This window comes from Eumetopias jubatus, unplaced genomic scaffold (genome assembly GCF_037043125.1).
Source record: "Eumetopias jubatus isolate StellerSeaLion01/CBP00866 unplaced genomic scaffold, mEumJub1_p1.0 scaffold_1, whole genome shotgun sequence".
In the NCBI taxonomy this organism is placed as follows: Eukaryota; Metazoa; Chordata; class Mammalia; order Carnivora; family Otariidae; genus Eumetopias; species Eumetopias jubatus.
In genome coordinates, this window is record NW_028274807.1 from 40,453,863 (window position 1) to 40,470,976 (window position 17,114).

Here is a 17,114-nt window from a genome sequence, read left to right on the forward strand (position 1 = left end):
TTTACAGGTGCCTGATAAAAATGTTACAGAAAGATCTGTCGATCAAGCAGTAGTGCGAAAAAAGCACTGCAAGAAATTGCATCATCAGTTTGCTATTTTCCTGATGGCCTTAATTTTCAAGCGGTCTTGGATTACTAAAGATAAAGACAAAGCACATTTTCTAGAATGAACTCAGAGAGGAGATGTGCTGGTTTAGACTCCAAAAGGGTTATTACAAAACTCCCAAAGTACCAGTTATCCAGAAAACCACATTTCTTTAAAAAGTTGATGACTTAATGCAGCATGTTCAGTTTCACTTACGTGAGAAACATGTTCAGGCAACTAGTCAGAAAGAAAAACCAGCTATGGCCTTACAGAAAGGGAAAAGTTAATCCATTATTAAAAAAGGGGAGGGGTTTATTGTTTACAATAAACAACTTGAAGTATTCTACAAATGAGATTTGTTTTCTTGTCATGCATAATCAGATTATATCCTCCCTTCTCTTCAAACATGGTTTAAAGAACTTCTGCTATTTGGTTTATTATAATTTAGAAACTGATACATGAAAATAAAACTTGATTTATCACCATGCTATCCATAAAAGATTGTAACTTGTTTCCAAGATGATTGATTAGGACAGAGTTCAATGAATGTTATGCCAGCATTGGAAGTTAAAAAACAAAAGAAAACAAAACAACACTTTGCTAATAAGCTCTTAATAGAACTTTCCACTTTCCATTTTTGTAATACCAGTGAATTGTATTTAAAGGCAGCAGTGTCCATTAAATAAAAAAGTACCATCAGTAACTTTGGGGAGAGATGGGAGGAATCTAAGACCATAAAGGCTATCTAATGGAAGGAAAACACTGAATTGCAAATAACTCAATGTGAATAATGGTATAAGCACACTGGGATATTTCTATTTGTATATAGAGTAGTGTTAGGACATTGCTTGATGATTCATAGTAAGGTCCTTTTAGACATTAATGTGAGTTATCTAAGTACAGTCCTATAAAAATAACTGGCTGTAAAAAAAAAAATGTCAGCTAAAATCAGGTCAAGAATTCATTGGTTTTATTCAGTTAGGAGAGTTAATTCTAAAATAAGCCATACTACTACTCATGCTTTCTTATTTATTAGTGATGAATTTGGTCTGAATAGTAATTTTTATATATAAAAGGAAATATTTACACAAAAATTTGCACAGCAGGAACACAGTTAAGATACATTGATGCTTTTATTTTCCTTGATGACCAGTAATTTTCCTAAGGAAGATTTTAACTTATTAGGCAATGAATTGTTAAAACACAAAATGTTTTCTAAAATACCCCCTCAGATATGTTCCACTTGTACATTCTCTAAAAGAGGAAGCTTAAAGACCTTTTACCTGTCAGTGTATTAATCTATAGCAGGGATAAAATGAACAAAAATGCAAAGGCAAATTCTTAAAAGGTGGAGCTACTAATGTACCATGGTCAACCAAATATTCCAGTTATTCCAACTGATACATTTTTGTTCAAAGCAGATAATCTTACTGGATTCTACTATTACAAATTTTTGGATATTAAGCTTCTTGAATGAAGTCACTAAGGAAGGGGACATTTCTTCCAAGGTAGCATCCAGACTTTATTAAATCGGGATTTCTAGGTCATGAAAGATATAAAAAAAAAAGCCCAATTTTATTAGTTTATTTATTCATTCACTACTATGCAATTGATAGTCACAAGTCCGTTTCAATCAAATTAAGGTTTTTGTTTTGTTTGTGTAGCCTACATTAGGCTGTGGAATTTACATTTAAATAACAGATAAGTAAACAACTCAATCAGATTTTTAAATCCCTTAGGGTCAACTCATACAAACAAACAAACAAACAAAAAAACACCTCTGTACTTCCTGATACTGAAAATACAGTACTTGAGTTCTATTTCAGTTCAGTAGAAAATACAGCATGTAATAGTCTGTTTGGAAACTAGTTCATTTGGACAATGAAGTTTTTTTGAAATATAATTTCTGCTTTGTACATTTTCCAGAAGTTTAAAATTACAACTTAACATTTTATCACATTTTTAACTTTTTACTTTTTTATAAGTTGTATCTATTGACAAATCCATCTCTGCAAATTATTTTCATTCATTCTGCAGTTCGTACCAAGATGTTTTAAGCATATTCCACTAGTTAATTTTGTCTCTAATTTGAGGTTTTATTTCTACTTTTGTGTTGCTAAGGGAAAACTTTCTGAAACACTTAGATCAAATCGGTTTATACATAATTAAATCAAGGAATGTTTTATAAAAATCTATTTGGCCATGTTGTTCTAAACCTCTTTATATACTTCTCAAATGATTGCTACTGAAAGTATGCGTACATTTCATTATTTATGTCTTATAAAGCATAAGCTTCTATCATTTTGCTTTGGTGGGGTGCATAAACTTCCAACAGTTCTAATTTGGGATTCAGAAGAAAAGGAAGCTTTCCTGTTCTTCAGATTCTTCTCTTTTACTTTCTGTTCCTTCTGTTTTGAGGATATGCTTATCTTACATGGACCAAGTTTCAATTCTTTTTTTTTAAATAAAAATTTCCTTCAAAACAATAACTATAAACTTTCTGCTATTTCAGTAAGGTCAAGAAAATAGCAAATCTGAATTTTTGCTGCTCAGATATTACAGAAAAGAGGGATCTCCGTGGACAAGGACACTGGTACTTTGGGCTTTAGCCATATTCATTTTTTTAAACAACCGGTTATATAATGAGTAGATGACTTATAACACTGAACTTGTGATTCTTTTCAAATCACACTTGAAGGTTCAGCCGTACTCCTTTCATGTTTGGTTTAAACTGTTGTATGGATGAAAAACCTAAAAGGGATGATAGTGTTTATCTTTTAATTTATTTGGTACTGTAAAACACCTTTTCAGAATGCCTAAATGCTGCATATGCATTTTGGAATTGTTAATATGTGAAAGATATTACAGATTCAGCAAGAAAGGAAATTTGTGCTTCCTTGTTGAACATTAAATTATTTTACTTTGCATTTTTTAAGAGTACAAATTAAAACTGAGCCATTGAACTGCAATAATTCAACAATAGCGTCTCATTTCAAGAAATTTTTTGTACTGTACATAGACTTGTTCAATAAAACATTGTCCTTGTTGGTAATGAAGTGTTCAGTTTTATGTAGCACACTGCTTCAAAAGGAATTAGGCTTAAGGTATGTAGTAAATAAGAAAGTCCCTATTATGTCTCATAAGAGAATGAATTATTTCAGTTAATATTACCATATTCAGATGATTAATTTTTAAAAACATTTTAAAATAGAAAAATCTAGAAGTTTACGTAAAACATTTTAGACATTATTTTAACTAACGTCTACATGCAGGAATTACAAGTTGACAGAATGCTGGTTATTAAAGTTATTTTGGGTACCCTCTGCAAACTTTGTAGGTAGACAAATATCACAACTCTCTAAGTGAAAGACAGTGTTGGTAAATCTTCAAAAGATGAAGAGCATCTGCTGGAACTCAAAAAACAAAAACAACAAAACAAAACACTGGGAAGTCACTTTGAAATAAGGTATAAATATTGATGAAAATGACTTCCTAAAAAGCATTTCAGTGGGAAAACGTGTAAACCAATTAATCTGTAGCTAAAAGTGAGTCCTTGGGCATGAGGGCTCCTACTTTTTTGGTTGACTAACAAAGAAAAACACCCTATACCCTTTGCTATCACTTGCAACTAGAATAAAATGAGGGCTGAAGTAGAAAAAGACCTTGTTCGATGCGATGATAGCAATGCAAAAGAAAGGACGGTGGTACGTCCAGTGATTTGCACATACAGCAAACATGCTTTGAAAAACAATGGGAAAGTTATTCAAGCATTCTAGAGCTGAGATCTGGAATTCTCAGTCTATGCTTTTGGTCATATGATTTTAGACTATTAAATGTACTGAGGTATTTAGATAAAGGTATTGGAGTTATCTAGACTTTTTTTTTTCCTGAGACTTGAGGAATTCTGGAAAGCAATATTACTAAGTATGCTTCCAAGATAAAAGAGGTTGCTTTTCAGAGCTTAATATAAATTTCATAGCAGCTTCAAGAATCAACCAATAGAAGGGTCAGGGATTTTGGCTGTATATGAAGATGTCAAATGGAGCGGCAATCCAGTATTACGTGGAATTAAAACTAAAAGTGGGGGAGAGGTTCATGCCTTATTTATGAGTGCCACACACTGGAGAAGAAATGTCTCCTGTTTCACTAAATTACTATATACTAGCTAATTTATATATGTTACCCCTAATTGTTAAAACTCAAAGACAGATAGGAACACCGCGTTTTAGAAACCAAGGCTCAAAAACATTAAATAGCTTGACTGAAGTCACACAGGAGAGGTGGGATTGAAAAATCAGATGTGTCCTCCTAAAACCATAATGCCAAGCAGTTTTCATTCTACCGTGCAGTTTTCCCTGCAAATACAGAGCATGAGTGGCTATAATATATCCAAATAGAGTCAGACCTGCCTGAGGATCAATGATTTCAGAGACAAAGGATGAAGTCTGGTAGGAGTAGGTGGCTGACGTCTCACTTTCTTCTATTAGCAGTGATTCTTACAGTGTGGTCCCTGGAGCAGCAAAATTAGCATCACCTAAGAACTTCTTAGAAATGCTAAATTTCGGGGGGTGCCTGGGTGGCTCAGGCAGTTAAGCATTTGCCTTTGGCACAGGTCACGATCCTAAGGTCACGATCCTAGAGTCCAGGGATGGAGCCCCTGTTCTTGGGCTCCCTGCTCAGAGGGGAATCTGCTTCTCTCCCTCTCCCCCCCTTCCACCCCCACTCGTACTCTCTCTCTTGCTTGCTCTTCTCTCAAGTAAATAAAAGCAAGAGGCAAGTTTAAGGAACAAATAGCAAGGGGACCACTGTGACTAGTCTGGATAAGAGACTGAGAAAATAACAGAAAATGAAGACAGGTAAAAGAGCCAAAGTCTTCACAATGGCCTGCAAGGCTCTAGATCTGCAATATCCAATACAGTAGCCACTAGCCACATATGGCTATTAAAATTTAACTAAAATTCAAATAAAACTTAAAATTCGGTTCCTTGATTGTACCAACCACATTACAACTGCTCAACAGCTACATGTGTCTGATGGTTACTGTACTGAACAACACAGATACAGAACATTTTCATTATCTCAAAGAACTTTTGGACAGGTGGTTCTGTATCAGTGGTTCTCAAATGGGGATGATTTTGCCCCCCCGGGGCACATTTGGTAAATTGGGAGATATTTTTGGTAGCCACAACCTGGGGGAGGAGGTGCTACTGGCATCTAGTGGGTAGAGGCAAGGGATGCTGTTAACATGCATAGAACAATGCATAGAACAGCCCCCAAACAAGGAATTATCCTGCCCAAAATGTTAATAGTGCCTCACTGAGAAACCCTGCTCAATCTTGACTGCAACTCTAACCTCACTGCCTCCTCCTTGAACAGGCTGCTCTGGCCTCCTTCCTACATTGCCAAGCACTCTGCTTCTTCCTTGGAACCTCTAATATTGTTTCCTCCCCCAACACTCTTCTGTGCTTCACTCACTTTCCTCAGGTCTTTCTTTCAATATTACTTAGAGAACTCTCTCTTGACAGGCTGTATAAAAACGCAACATCCGCTCCATCCCCCTCCTTTTGATTTATTTTTCTCAATAGCATTTCCTGGCACAGTATATAGTTTCTTATATGTTTACTGTCTATTTCTTCTCACTAGACTGAAAGCTCCAAAGAAACTGTATTTGTTCCAACACAAAGAACAATGTCTGGCAAATAGGTGCTCAATAAATACTTTTTTTTCCCTTTTTAAATGAAGGAATGAATGAAAGAAAAGGTTGGGTATGCCTTCTATATGGTCCCACACCAGCATGATGAGCACTTGTTAGCCCTTGCAGCACTCTCAAAAGATCCTTGAAAGGAGGGTCTGTGTCATTTCTCTGAATCTTCTTCAATCCCTAGCATAGTACATACTCAATACTTAATGAAAAATGAAGGATTTTTAAAAAAAAAAGATTTTATTTATTTATTGGACACAAACAGCGAGAGAAGGAACACAAGCAGGGGGAGTGGAAGAGGGAGAAGCAGGCCTCCCTCTGAGCAGGGAGCCCAATGCGAGGCTGGAGCCCCATGCGGGCTTGATCCCAGGACTCTGGGATCATGACCTGAGCCACCTAGACGCCCCGAAAAATAAAGGATTTTTATCTGTTGAGTAAATGATACCCCAAATGACATCCACTGGCAAATTAGTATAGGCATGCTTTGAATGCCTACGCCACATTTACAGTTTATTTTAAAACTGACATTTAGCTGTGATATTTTTTAAAACGTTAAATTTGCTCACCTGGATCTGCAGAAATGTACATGTGAGCTACAAAATGGCAATACCCTAATTAAATGTTAACAAATCAAAAATATGCCTAAAATGTGGAAGAGGCTAGAGGCAAGTGACGATGTTTAAGCCTGATTCCTCATCGCTCTCGGTCGAGCCCAGCATGACTTCTCCATTGGTGAATACGAGTAGCTGCCACACTAACAGCAGCAGCTAACATGCACTGAGTTCCTTCTAGGTGCCAGGCACTGTCCTTCACCCCGCCCCGCACCCCCGCACCCGCAAACCTACGAGGTAGCTAACTCTACTAGGTCCATTTCGAGATAGGAAACTGAGGGACAAAAAGGCTAAGAAGCATGTCCATGGTCACAGTTAGTGAATGGTGGCGGAGTAAAACCCTGGTAATCTGGCTTCCAGAGTCCCCAGCCCTAAATTGCTCGCGATACAGCATCGTCTAAAACCAAGCTGGAGAGGACCGGAATCAAGCAACAGCCGATCCGTTAGAGATGAAAGCAAGAAGGCATGGCATGTGATAGGTGACTTTTTTTTTTTAACCTTTCATAGTCTATTGCTAAACAGAACCAAATCATTTTAATACTGTACTGCGTAATTTAAGAACATCAAACTACAGGTGCACCCCACTCAGAACTGGCCGCAGAGGACGTTCAAGCGCTCCCGGGGGTCAGACCCACGGGCGGGGAATAGGCGCCTCCATTGGCCGGCCCCGCGGCATCACGGGAGCTCGCCGTGCGCAGGGACCGCCACCCGCTTTCCACGCACCTGCACCTGCGCAGCCCTCCCCGGCGCATTTTTGGAGGTTGGACTCCTCAGAGTAAAGGGCTTCGCTTTCCGGAACCAGGTTCCTTGTGGAAGATCGCTGTTCTCGGTGCAAACGCGGTAGTTCCTAAAGTGAGATCCGTTGGATTCCCCTCCGTCCTGTCCACCCCGGAACGACAAGTCGGAGCACCACATTTCCTGATTGACCTTGTTGGCAATCACTTCCGCCCAGGGGTTTGGAATACCGGAGGCCCTTTGGCGGAGAACAACAGGAAAGGCACTTCCGGTGTATGTTGCCTAGGCGCCGGCCTGGTGGGCCTGCAGGGACGGCGTCACTGGGTAGTCCTCTTCCCCCCCTCCTTTGGGGGTCGAGATGTCGGGGCTCAGCTTTCCAGAGATGGAGGGCTGTCGTAACCTCCTCGGCTTACTAGACAACGATGATATCATGGCCCTGTGCGACACCATCACCAACCGCCTGGTGCGGCCTGAGGACCGCCAAGGTAAGTGTTGACTTTTCTCCCCAAGGGCGGACGCCCCCTCGGGCCCCAGGTGGCCAGAACGTGGGAGTAGAGGAGGTGCGAGACCTCGCCCCGCATCGGGGCCCGACGGTGCTGGGGCGGAACTCTGCCGCCGCCGCCGCCTCCCGGCCTGGGAGCCGCCGTGCGCCTTCAGGCGGCCCTGAAGCGCCAGATCCCCGGGAGAGGTGGTGGCACTGCAGACGGCTCTGCTTCCAGGTTTTATCTGCTGGATGTATGGGCAAATGCTTATTTTTTCGAGAATTTAGAGTACGTGAATAGTGATTTCAGAATTTCCAGGGTGTTTTTCATTTTCAGTTTCGGCGGATCTGAGGAGTCAGCTGCTGACTGACTCCTCTGGGAGGATATAAACACTTTCAGCCTCGTAGTTAAAACTACTGTAACAAAAGAGCAGATAGTTTGAATCCATGTCTCTTTTGGGATCTAATTTTTTTTCTGAGATGGTTTTGTGTAGTAGGAATACGTTGTTTTCAGAGCCAAATAAACATTTCTGTAGTTTTAAAGGGTTATGAATATTCAATCAATATTGATTGCTAGCTACTCCATATAAAAATGTAATCAAGAAGCTTGTGTGTGTATTTCACTTGGCATATCATCGGGACAGTCTTACTTTAAAATGTGAAAACTCCAAACTTCTATGTTAGTATGACTTAAATAACTACAAAAGCATAATCTGCATGTCTCTGCTTTTAAATTGGATTTACGTTTTTGCCATTTAAGAAAATCATTCATTTGAAACTTCAAACTTAATGTTTCCTCAAACTTAAGAAATTCCTAAGAATTTCGAATGCAGATAGTTTTAGACTTAATATAGTTCTTAAGTATTTATATATTTCACGTGCTAATCACCACCTAACAGTCCTTGTGAGTGTGAGTTTAAAATTGTAATAGATAAAAATGCTGGATTTAATTGATGGTGGGTCTAAAAGCAAATAAAAAGAAACTTCCCAGTACAGAAATGTTAAATGATTAGGAGAGGGCATTTCTCAGAGAGGAAGAAAATAGTAAGCATATGAAAAGATAATCTCTGTTTATTTATTATGAAAAGATAATCTCTTTAAAAAGCAATGAAATGAAAACCGAAACACAGTGTTTTCCTGTCTACTGGATTGGCAAAAAACTAAACGTGGTGATCGTGCAAAGCAGGTCTTTGACAATTGGAGGAGTGTAAATTAGAACTTTGGAAAACAAGTTTGACATCATCTCTAAGTGGAATTATTTGCTTACTTCCGGGTTTATATTCTGGACCTGAGCTTCTCAAGCTTGAATGTGCCTGTGAATCAGTCCCTCAGGATTCTTGTGAAAAATGCAGATTCTGATTCAGTAGTTGTGGAGTGAGTCCAGAAATTCAGCATTTCTTCAGCTCCCAGATGACCCTCATGCTGCTTGCCCCTCTGTGCACTGGGAGACATTTATGAAAATGTTCAAAGTGATGGTGTTTGTAATTGGACACACCCAGTAAAAATCTATGAACAGAATAGATAACCTTGTGATGTAGTCATATAATTTACTGTGGTACAGTTAAATGAATTAACAGTCGAAAAATTAGAGCTACATATATCCACAGATTAATGTCAGAAACAACATTAAGTGAAAAGCTGAATATGAAAGACTGTGTGTGTGTGTGTGTGTGTGGATTGGATTTATAGAGTGTTCCAAAAATACCAAACTGTATTGTTTAGGAGTTCATAGTTATGCTGTACAACTATAAAGAAAAGCAAGGTATTGATAAACAACATTAGGATAGCAGCTATCTCTAAGGTGGGTGAGTAGAGAGAGGGAATACTATTAAGTAGGGAGGGTTAAAATGAGGGCCTCAAAGATACTAGTAATATCTTATGTCTTAAGTTATGTTGTATATACATGGGACTTCATTTTTTTGCTATTCTGTATTCTTTATGCATGTAAAAAATAATCTTTGATCTGTTATTTAATATAACACCTTTTTTTAAATTAAAAAAAGAATACAAGTATTCTGCCACTTCTTAGAAGCATGATTATTGATACCTCATATATTCTCAACTTTCATTGTCTATAGAGTAAGGAGTTTAAACGTCCTTGCACATCTAAAATAACTGTAATTTTACCTATGTTAGGGATTATAAATGAATTTAGGTCCATTGGCCTTCTTAGAAAAAAATTTTTTTCTCTGGCTCAAATTTTTTTCTCAAAACATGTCATTCTTTTAAAAAAATGCAAAACTTTTACTATCTTATGAGAAGTGAAAGGAAGAGGTAAGTAAGTTTAGGTAGGGAAGTTTAAAACATAAAGAAAAAAAATTTTAAACCCAAAATCTGACAACCCACTTTCTGGTTTTTAAAAATTACCATCTCATGCAAAAAGAGTAATGCCATGACAAGAATTTATAAATATTATTTGATAGGGTTTCTGCTGACCCTGGACAGATTTACAAGTGACTTGTGATTTTCTACTAATCTTTATAATTTCCTTCTAGATGCCATTCGTGCAATATTATTGTACAGTCAAAGTGCAGAAGAACTTTTGAAGCGTAAGAAAGTCCACCGAGAAGTCATATTTAAGTACTTGGCAACACAGGGGGTTATTATACCTCCAGCTACTGAAAAGCACAATCTTATTCAGCATGCAAAGGATTACTGGAAAAAGCAGTTACATCTGAAATTGAAGGAAACACCAGAGCCAGTTAAGACAGAGGACATGAGACTATTTCAACAGGTAAAATAGATCTTATATTTATACCCTAAATCATAGTTCTGTCTAAACTCTTTAGATAATCCTAGATCTGTGGGAACAGGGCTAATATTTTGGCTTTTATAATTTAGCTTCACATCATATCCTTTGCATTCTAAAGGAAGACCAGTATTAAGGTATTAATTTGGTATTAATTTGTATGTATGTGGAACACACACACACAAATTGGAACACTCTACAAATCCAATCCACACACACACACAATTAATTAATCTAAAGGTATTAAATTGTAAAAATTCTATGAGAGAAACTTAAGTAATTTTTACATTTGATTTTTTTTTTTTTAAGCTAGGAAAAATCCTCTTGTAATAATTTCCTCCAGCTGACGTTGTCTGTTCCTATTTCTTTGTATCCACTGGACATTTTAGGTACTCTGTGAATATTTAAATATTGACTGTATGAACTCTAGGTAATTTGCAAATTTTATTTTTTTATTTTATTTTTTTTTAAACAAAGCACAGAAAGACCACCCCCTTTTCAAATCAGATATATAGCTTAATAAATGTCCATGAAGCAAAAACATTTGTAATGACCATGCTGGTCAGGAAATAGAAATTTGCCACCCACTCCAGAAGCCCCTTCCATGAATTTGCAAATTTTAAACTACATACTTTGAATTTGTGAGGTTTTACAGTAAGAGGCATTTGCTTTCACGTTAGGAAAGGATCTTCTAAGAGCTTTCTTAATATGCTAAAGAGAATGTTGACTCTGAAATCATACAGATGTGACTTCAGATAGGTCCTGCCCTGTGCTAGGTGTGAACTTGAGCAAGTAACTTGACTTTCCTGAGCCCTGTTTACTTTATCTATAAAGCAGGCACAATAATGATAGTATCTGTGTAAATAGGCTTTTGAAGATAGAAGGAAATAGTCCGTAAGTCCCAAGATTTAGACATAATCATGGGTGCTCTGTCAATAAAAGATTCTTACCATCAAAATGAGGTACTGTGCTCTGGAATGTTCTCATCTATTCACATAGATGAGTAAAATCAAGCTTGTCAGGTATATTTTTGCAGTAACATTACCCTTTGTAAAAAAGAAATAACAGTACAAAAATAATCCCAATCATAAAAAGTAATGTATTTTCAGTCATAGTCGTATTAGAACTCTGTTTAAAGATAGTAAAAAATTCTTATTTGTTACCAACTTTATTTTAGTGTAGTTTATATGCAAAGAAGTGTATCCATTTAAAGCATACATGCTGCTTGGACAGACATTGTGAAACCACTGACACAATCAAGAGAAAATACTTATGTAAATCATTGTTGACTGTTCATGCTGCTATTTTGGAGGCTTTGTTAAATCTTAATCTCAGCTGAATTTTCAGATGTTTAAGGTGGGAAATTCTAAAATGATTTTTCCCCTTTTTGGAAGAACAGTGTGTGCGTGATGGGTTCAGTGAGTTCACTTGTAGTTTATTTAGCTTCTGTTATACTCAGCATATGAAAACTTAGCTCTAAAACAGATGAGGTAGAAAAAAAGATGTGAGAACTGACCTTGGTTATATTTTATATTTTATTTATCTTAGCAGGAAAAAGAAGATAAAACTGAAAAAGTTGATTTTCGTCGATTAGGAGAAGAATTTTGTCACTGGTTCTTTGAACTTCTTAATTCTCAGAATCCTTTTCTGGGACCACCTCAAGATGAATGGGGGCCACAGCACTTCTGGCACGATGTCAAGCTTAGGTTTTATTACAACACCTCTGAACAAAATGTGATAGACTATTATGGAGCAGAAATTGTGAGCCTTCGTCTGCTGTCACTAGTGAAAGAAGAGTATCTTTTTCTCAGTCCCAACCTAGATTCCCGTGGACTGAAATGTGCTTCTTCTCCGCATGGTCTGGTTATGGTTGGAGTTGCTGGGACTGTCCACCGAGGGAATACTTGTTTGGGCATTTTTGAACAAATTTTTGGACTCATACGCTGCCCTTTTGTAGAAAATACGTGGAAAATCAAATTTATCAACCTGAGAATTATTGGAGAGGGTTCTCTTGCTCCTGGAACATTAATGAAACCAGCTATTACATTTGAACCTTGTGATCTAGAGGCCTTTTATAACACTGTTACTTTATGCAGTACCAACTAAGTACAACTTAATGTAAGGCAGGCATTGGATAGTGGAACTGGAGACCAAGCTTTATGCAGTGGAGATGAGGCATTGTTGAACAAAAGAGAACTGAGTTCACCCAGCCCTCTAAAGCACTGAACATGTTTGTCAGTCTAAAAAACCTTCTATACAGGAACTCTTCCAGATATCACATCAGTAATGTCTAAGTGATTGCAGATGTGAGGATTGACATATTTTAGTTGAAGTATCTTTCTTGACAATAGACTAACGTATTATGTGAATACTTGCCTCTTTCTACATGACTTGCAGCAAATGTTCTGAGAGCTAATGCAGTTCATCAAATAAATCCCACTTTAGATGGTATAACTAACAGTGTGCCTTAGAAACCAGGTAATATTTTCATTTTACTTAGTGAATATTCTGCTCATATCTGTACTTTTCATGTCGGAAAGGTTTAATGTAAACTCAGAGTTACCATTTTAGAAAACTTGAGTGACATTCTCACGCAAAAAGTCAAATAACGTAAATTTACTTTGCCTTTTTAAAATGAGGAACATCTTTCAGTTATCTATAGTAGTCCAAGCTAAATATCTTAAAATCTGCAACATTTTCTGAACTCTTGGGCAATGATAAATGCTGTTCTCACAACAGACCTTATTCTTATCTAAGGCTTCAGCTAACAGTTATATAGAACATTTATTGTAATGCCATCTAAAGGAAACATACTGTTGACATTTTTTAAAAGGTGTGCCCAGTTCTAACTTAAATGAATTACTGTTTTCCTCTTGATTGATCTTGGAAGAGGTGACCAAAAAAAAAAAACAAAACCCAAAAACACACACAAATTTATAATGTGGTCATATCTATATACATATATAGATATACTCCCACATCATAAATTAAAATTATTAGGATTTTTTTACCTCTAAATTATTCTACTAGGTTTGAATTACAAAGTTGCCAGATTAATTACATAGCTGCTTTAGGGTTTAAAGTTTTCATCACTTCACAACTACTTGCTGATCTTTGATTTAGTTAGTAATTTTAATTTACAAAAGTGCCATATGGAAAAAATTCAGCTGGGAGTTGTGATGATGTGTTGTACATGTTAATTTTTTACCTTTAACTCTTCTCGTGATCATCTAGGGTAACAAGAATTTTGGAAGCAGGAGGAAAAAACTCATCTTTTTTGTATTTTAATGCCAGCCTTTTAGGAGGAGTACAAATTGATACATCTTAAAATAAAAACTTAATAAAGGAGGGAAATTGCTACGGTCTGCTATAAGAATAGTATATTGTTTAGATTTAAAGCAAGTTATCATTTTCTCCTTTAAGTATAGAGTATCATTATAACATGTACTCAATAAATATCCTGAGTAAAGAATAAAATTAAAAACTATTCCCATCTGTTTCTTTTGTGGTATTGATGACGAGTACTGCAGAAATATTACTACAGATGCTCAGGGTGGGCAGAAATTGCCTCTGGCTACCTTCAGTATTGGCTTTTTGAATTTGTGTAATGCTCAAGTAAGGCTGCAATGTTTGCATGTTCTTTTAATCAGCGTTAGAAGTTTGAAATCTTCCTGATAGACTCTCTCAAGAATTGGAACTATGTTTTATTTACTGTGAATCCCTACAGCTGGGCCACATAGTAGGACCTAATGTTTAACTAAATGGGTTAAGGTATGAGTAAAAGAAGTTTACATACTGTATAAAAGACTTTTCTGCATCTGGATTTTGTCTTTGGTTCTTATTAGTGATGGGGTTTTTTGATCATTTCATCTGTTTGAATTTCATGCATGGATACACAGAAACTTTTAGGCTCCAAGCTAACAAATTTAACCTTTTAAAATTTACTGAATTTAAAAAGCCCAAGGGTCAGAATGGGATAAACTGGAATGCTCTAACCATTTTAGGGGAAGTGTATATTTTTTTGTTCAGAGAAAGAACACCTGGAGGAGTTGAGATTTATTCACGAAGTTTAAAGCTTGGTCAGGTCTCTGAGAAGGTCCAGAAGCACACTGCAGATAACTCTTTTGCTACCCTCCCTTTGTTTTGTATATGTTAGGGAATGGCAGAGACCCCAGCTTTAGGTCTCTTTTGCTTCATTTCACCCTCAACTGGTATTTTAAAGTTGTTGGAGTAAAGTAGTAAAGAATACAGCACTACACATAATTCATAGTGATTGAATGAATGGTCAAACCAGGGGGGCAACTGGGCTTTATTTACTGTAGACTGATTTGTGATAGCCTAATAATAGGGCATACATGAAGTATCTGTTCTTGTTAAAATAAAAATATCTTAAAGTAATAGTTACATTGGGATGTTTTATTAGTATCTAGAATGCCAAAAACAAGTTTCATGAGTCTTAACTAAAATACCAAATAATAGAAAAAAGCCATCTCTGTTTTATAAAATCAGCTTGCAAATGGCCAACACAGGAAGACTTCGTTCCTGTGTTTCCTTAAGCTAAAGGAAGCTAGTTACCCAGTGCCTGTAAGAAATTGTAATAGCACCAGAAAAAAGGGCTTAAAGAATAGTGGCTTAATTTAAAAAATCAGCAATTTTGTGTTTTAACAAAATGGCTCTTATGGCTAAGTAGATGATAAACATGAACAAAAACCATACTCTAATATTTTTATTAGTATCCGTATTCACAAACTTAGATGCCTTTTTCTTCATGGTTCTTAATTTGGGCTGTGGGGAGTGGTCATGGATTTTTTGAAAAATGAGAGCTGTGTTCTGTCCCCAGAAAATGTGTTTGTATATAGTATTACAGTTTGTGCATTATTTCAGTGAGCTCTTATGGACTTCCTAAGGCACATATGTGACTCCTATAAGGATCCTTGTACTTCATGTTAAAATCCTGCCATAGTAGTTATATTTCCTCCAAACTACTCTTCGATATTAGAATTATTTTTAGAAAATTTTATGCCCTTGCTGGAGTCCCTAAGCTAGAGGACTAAATCTTCCTTCTGAATGAAAGAATAGGAAATCTGTTCGTTTATGACAGTTGTTAATTTGTGGATTTTGTTTTTCAAAAGACATCAGATACTAAGACAAAACCTACTGAAATACTGTTAAGTGAAACAAAATTTCCAAATTCATTTTATTTTGGTAAGATAAATTTAATGAACAATAACATGCCTTAGAGAAAGTCTGAGGGAAAAGTCTGAAAAGAAAAAGTATTCAAAAAAATTCTCAGGGCGCCTGGGTGGCTCAGTTGGTTAAGCATCTGCCTTCTCCTCAGGTCATGATCCCAGGGTCCTGGAAATGAGCCCATTGGTCTGCCTGCTCAGCAGGGAGCCTGTTTTCTCCCTCTCCCTCTGCCCCTGTGGCGAACCCCCTTGCTTCTCAAATAAGTAAAATCTTAAAAAAACAAAAAACTGTAGATCTTTACAAAAACTTTATCCTGAGATGTTTATTTAGTAATGATTGTATACTGCTATTTTTTTTGAAGGATTTTAAACATAGGATCATTTCCTCTGAAGGGCTTGTATACGTGATCTCACACCATTCCTTCTCACTCCCCTCACCCCCACCCTATTTATAACGTTTGTACATACTCAAGTTTGAATGCAGATAGCACAACTGCAAGTGTTGGGAAATAAGACTTTCTGCATCTGGGTTCTCTTCAAGTTTATTTGGCATATATTTATGGAGCATCTACAATTTAAGTCACTGAATCAAGCACAAGATAAAATAATACATCAATAGGTTATTTACCTAAATTTCCTGTTAAGTTTCAGTTTCCTAGTTTAGATGTCTTAGGGTGAGAACTACTTTAGGCCCTTTTTTTTAGGGTGTGGTTATATCTTTTCGTATGGGTCAGGAAAAAAGAACACTTAATTGAAATTTTAAATAGCTGTGTGACCCTGGCTGTGCCATATTGATCGTATCAATGCAGAATATAAGATATTTTGACAGACCACTTCATTTAGAGTTGGAAGGAAAATATTTCAGAACTGTATTAGAGTGCACTAAATCTTCATAGCTTTATTTTTTTCTAGTTTGAACCTTTTCCAGTAGTCCTTCAGTAAAACAATATTAAAATGGAGTATTATTTGCTGTGAGATAGAATGTACTTCAAAGTATTAAACCATAAACTTCAGAAATGTGTTAGACATGAAGTGTTAGTAGAATCACTGGCCTAGAATTTGGTACCTCCTAATTTCTGTTCCTAGTACTGGCCAGTATAGCCCTTCATAGTGAGTCATTTACTGAGGGTTCTTTGGTTAGCAGTTTTCATCTTCAGTTTTTAGACACCCTAAATTTCAAGTATGAAATTAGTTACATTTGAATTAATTTAAGAATTGAAAGAAGCCCCTGCTGCACAGTGCCAACTGTGTTACTCATCTGACGTTTTCTGAACAAAAGTTAAAATCAGTTAACTACTTAGGAAAGCCTTTTTTCTTGAAGTATTTAGTTTCACAAGTTTGTGTTAATCTTTTCCATCTCTTAAAATACTGATGGTTAGTATTCTATTTAATTCTCAAATTGTTACATGTAAGTTACTCCTGCCTCCCTAAGTAGATGGTAAATTACTTGACCCGGTGATTCTTTTCTAAAAGATTTTTTTTTAATTGTAATATAATTAACATACAGTGTTACATTAGTTTCAGATATACAATATAGTGATTCCACAATTCCGTACATTACTCAGTG

General features: G+C 36.5%; 2 protein-coding genes across 2 annotated transcripts in view; both read left to right on the forward strand.

Annotated features, from left to right (window-relative positions):
• ZNF654 (zinc finger protein 654) overlaps positions 1-3,136 on the forward strand; it is an 83,165-nt gene extending 80,029 nt beyond the window's left edge. The window contains exon 9 of the mRNA XM_028114957.2: positions 8-3,136. Coding sequence (XP_027970758.1) covers positions 8-15 — 8 coding nt within the window. The 3' untranslated portion in view covers positions 16-3,136. The remainder of the gene's footprint in view (positions 1-7) is intronic.
• A 4,178-nt stretch (positions 3,137-7,314) lies between these two features.
• Positions 7,315-14,184, forward strand: CUNH3orf38 (chromosome unknown C3orf38 homolog). The gene is given in 4 exon segments (XM_028114977.2): positions 7,315-7,616; positions 10,108-10,346; positions 11,910-12,458; positions 12,460-14,184. Coding segments are annotated over 4 exon segments (939 nt in total). The 5' UTR covers positions 7,315-7,489; the 3' UTR covers positions 12,484-14,184.
• Positions 14,185-17,114: the final 2,930 nt, after the last annotated feature.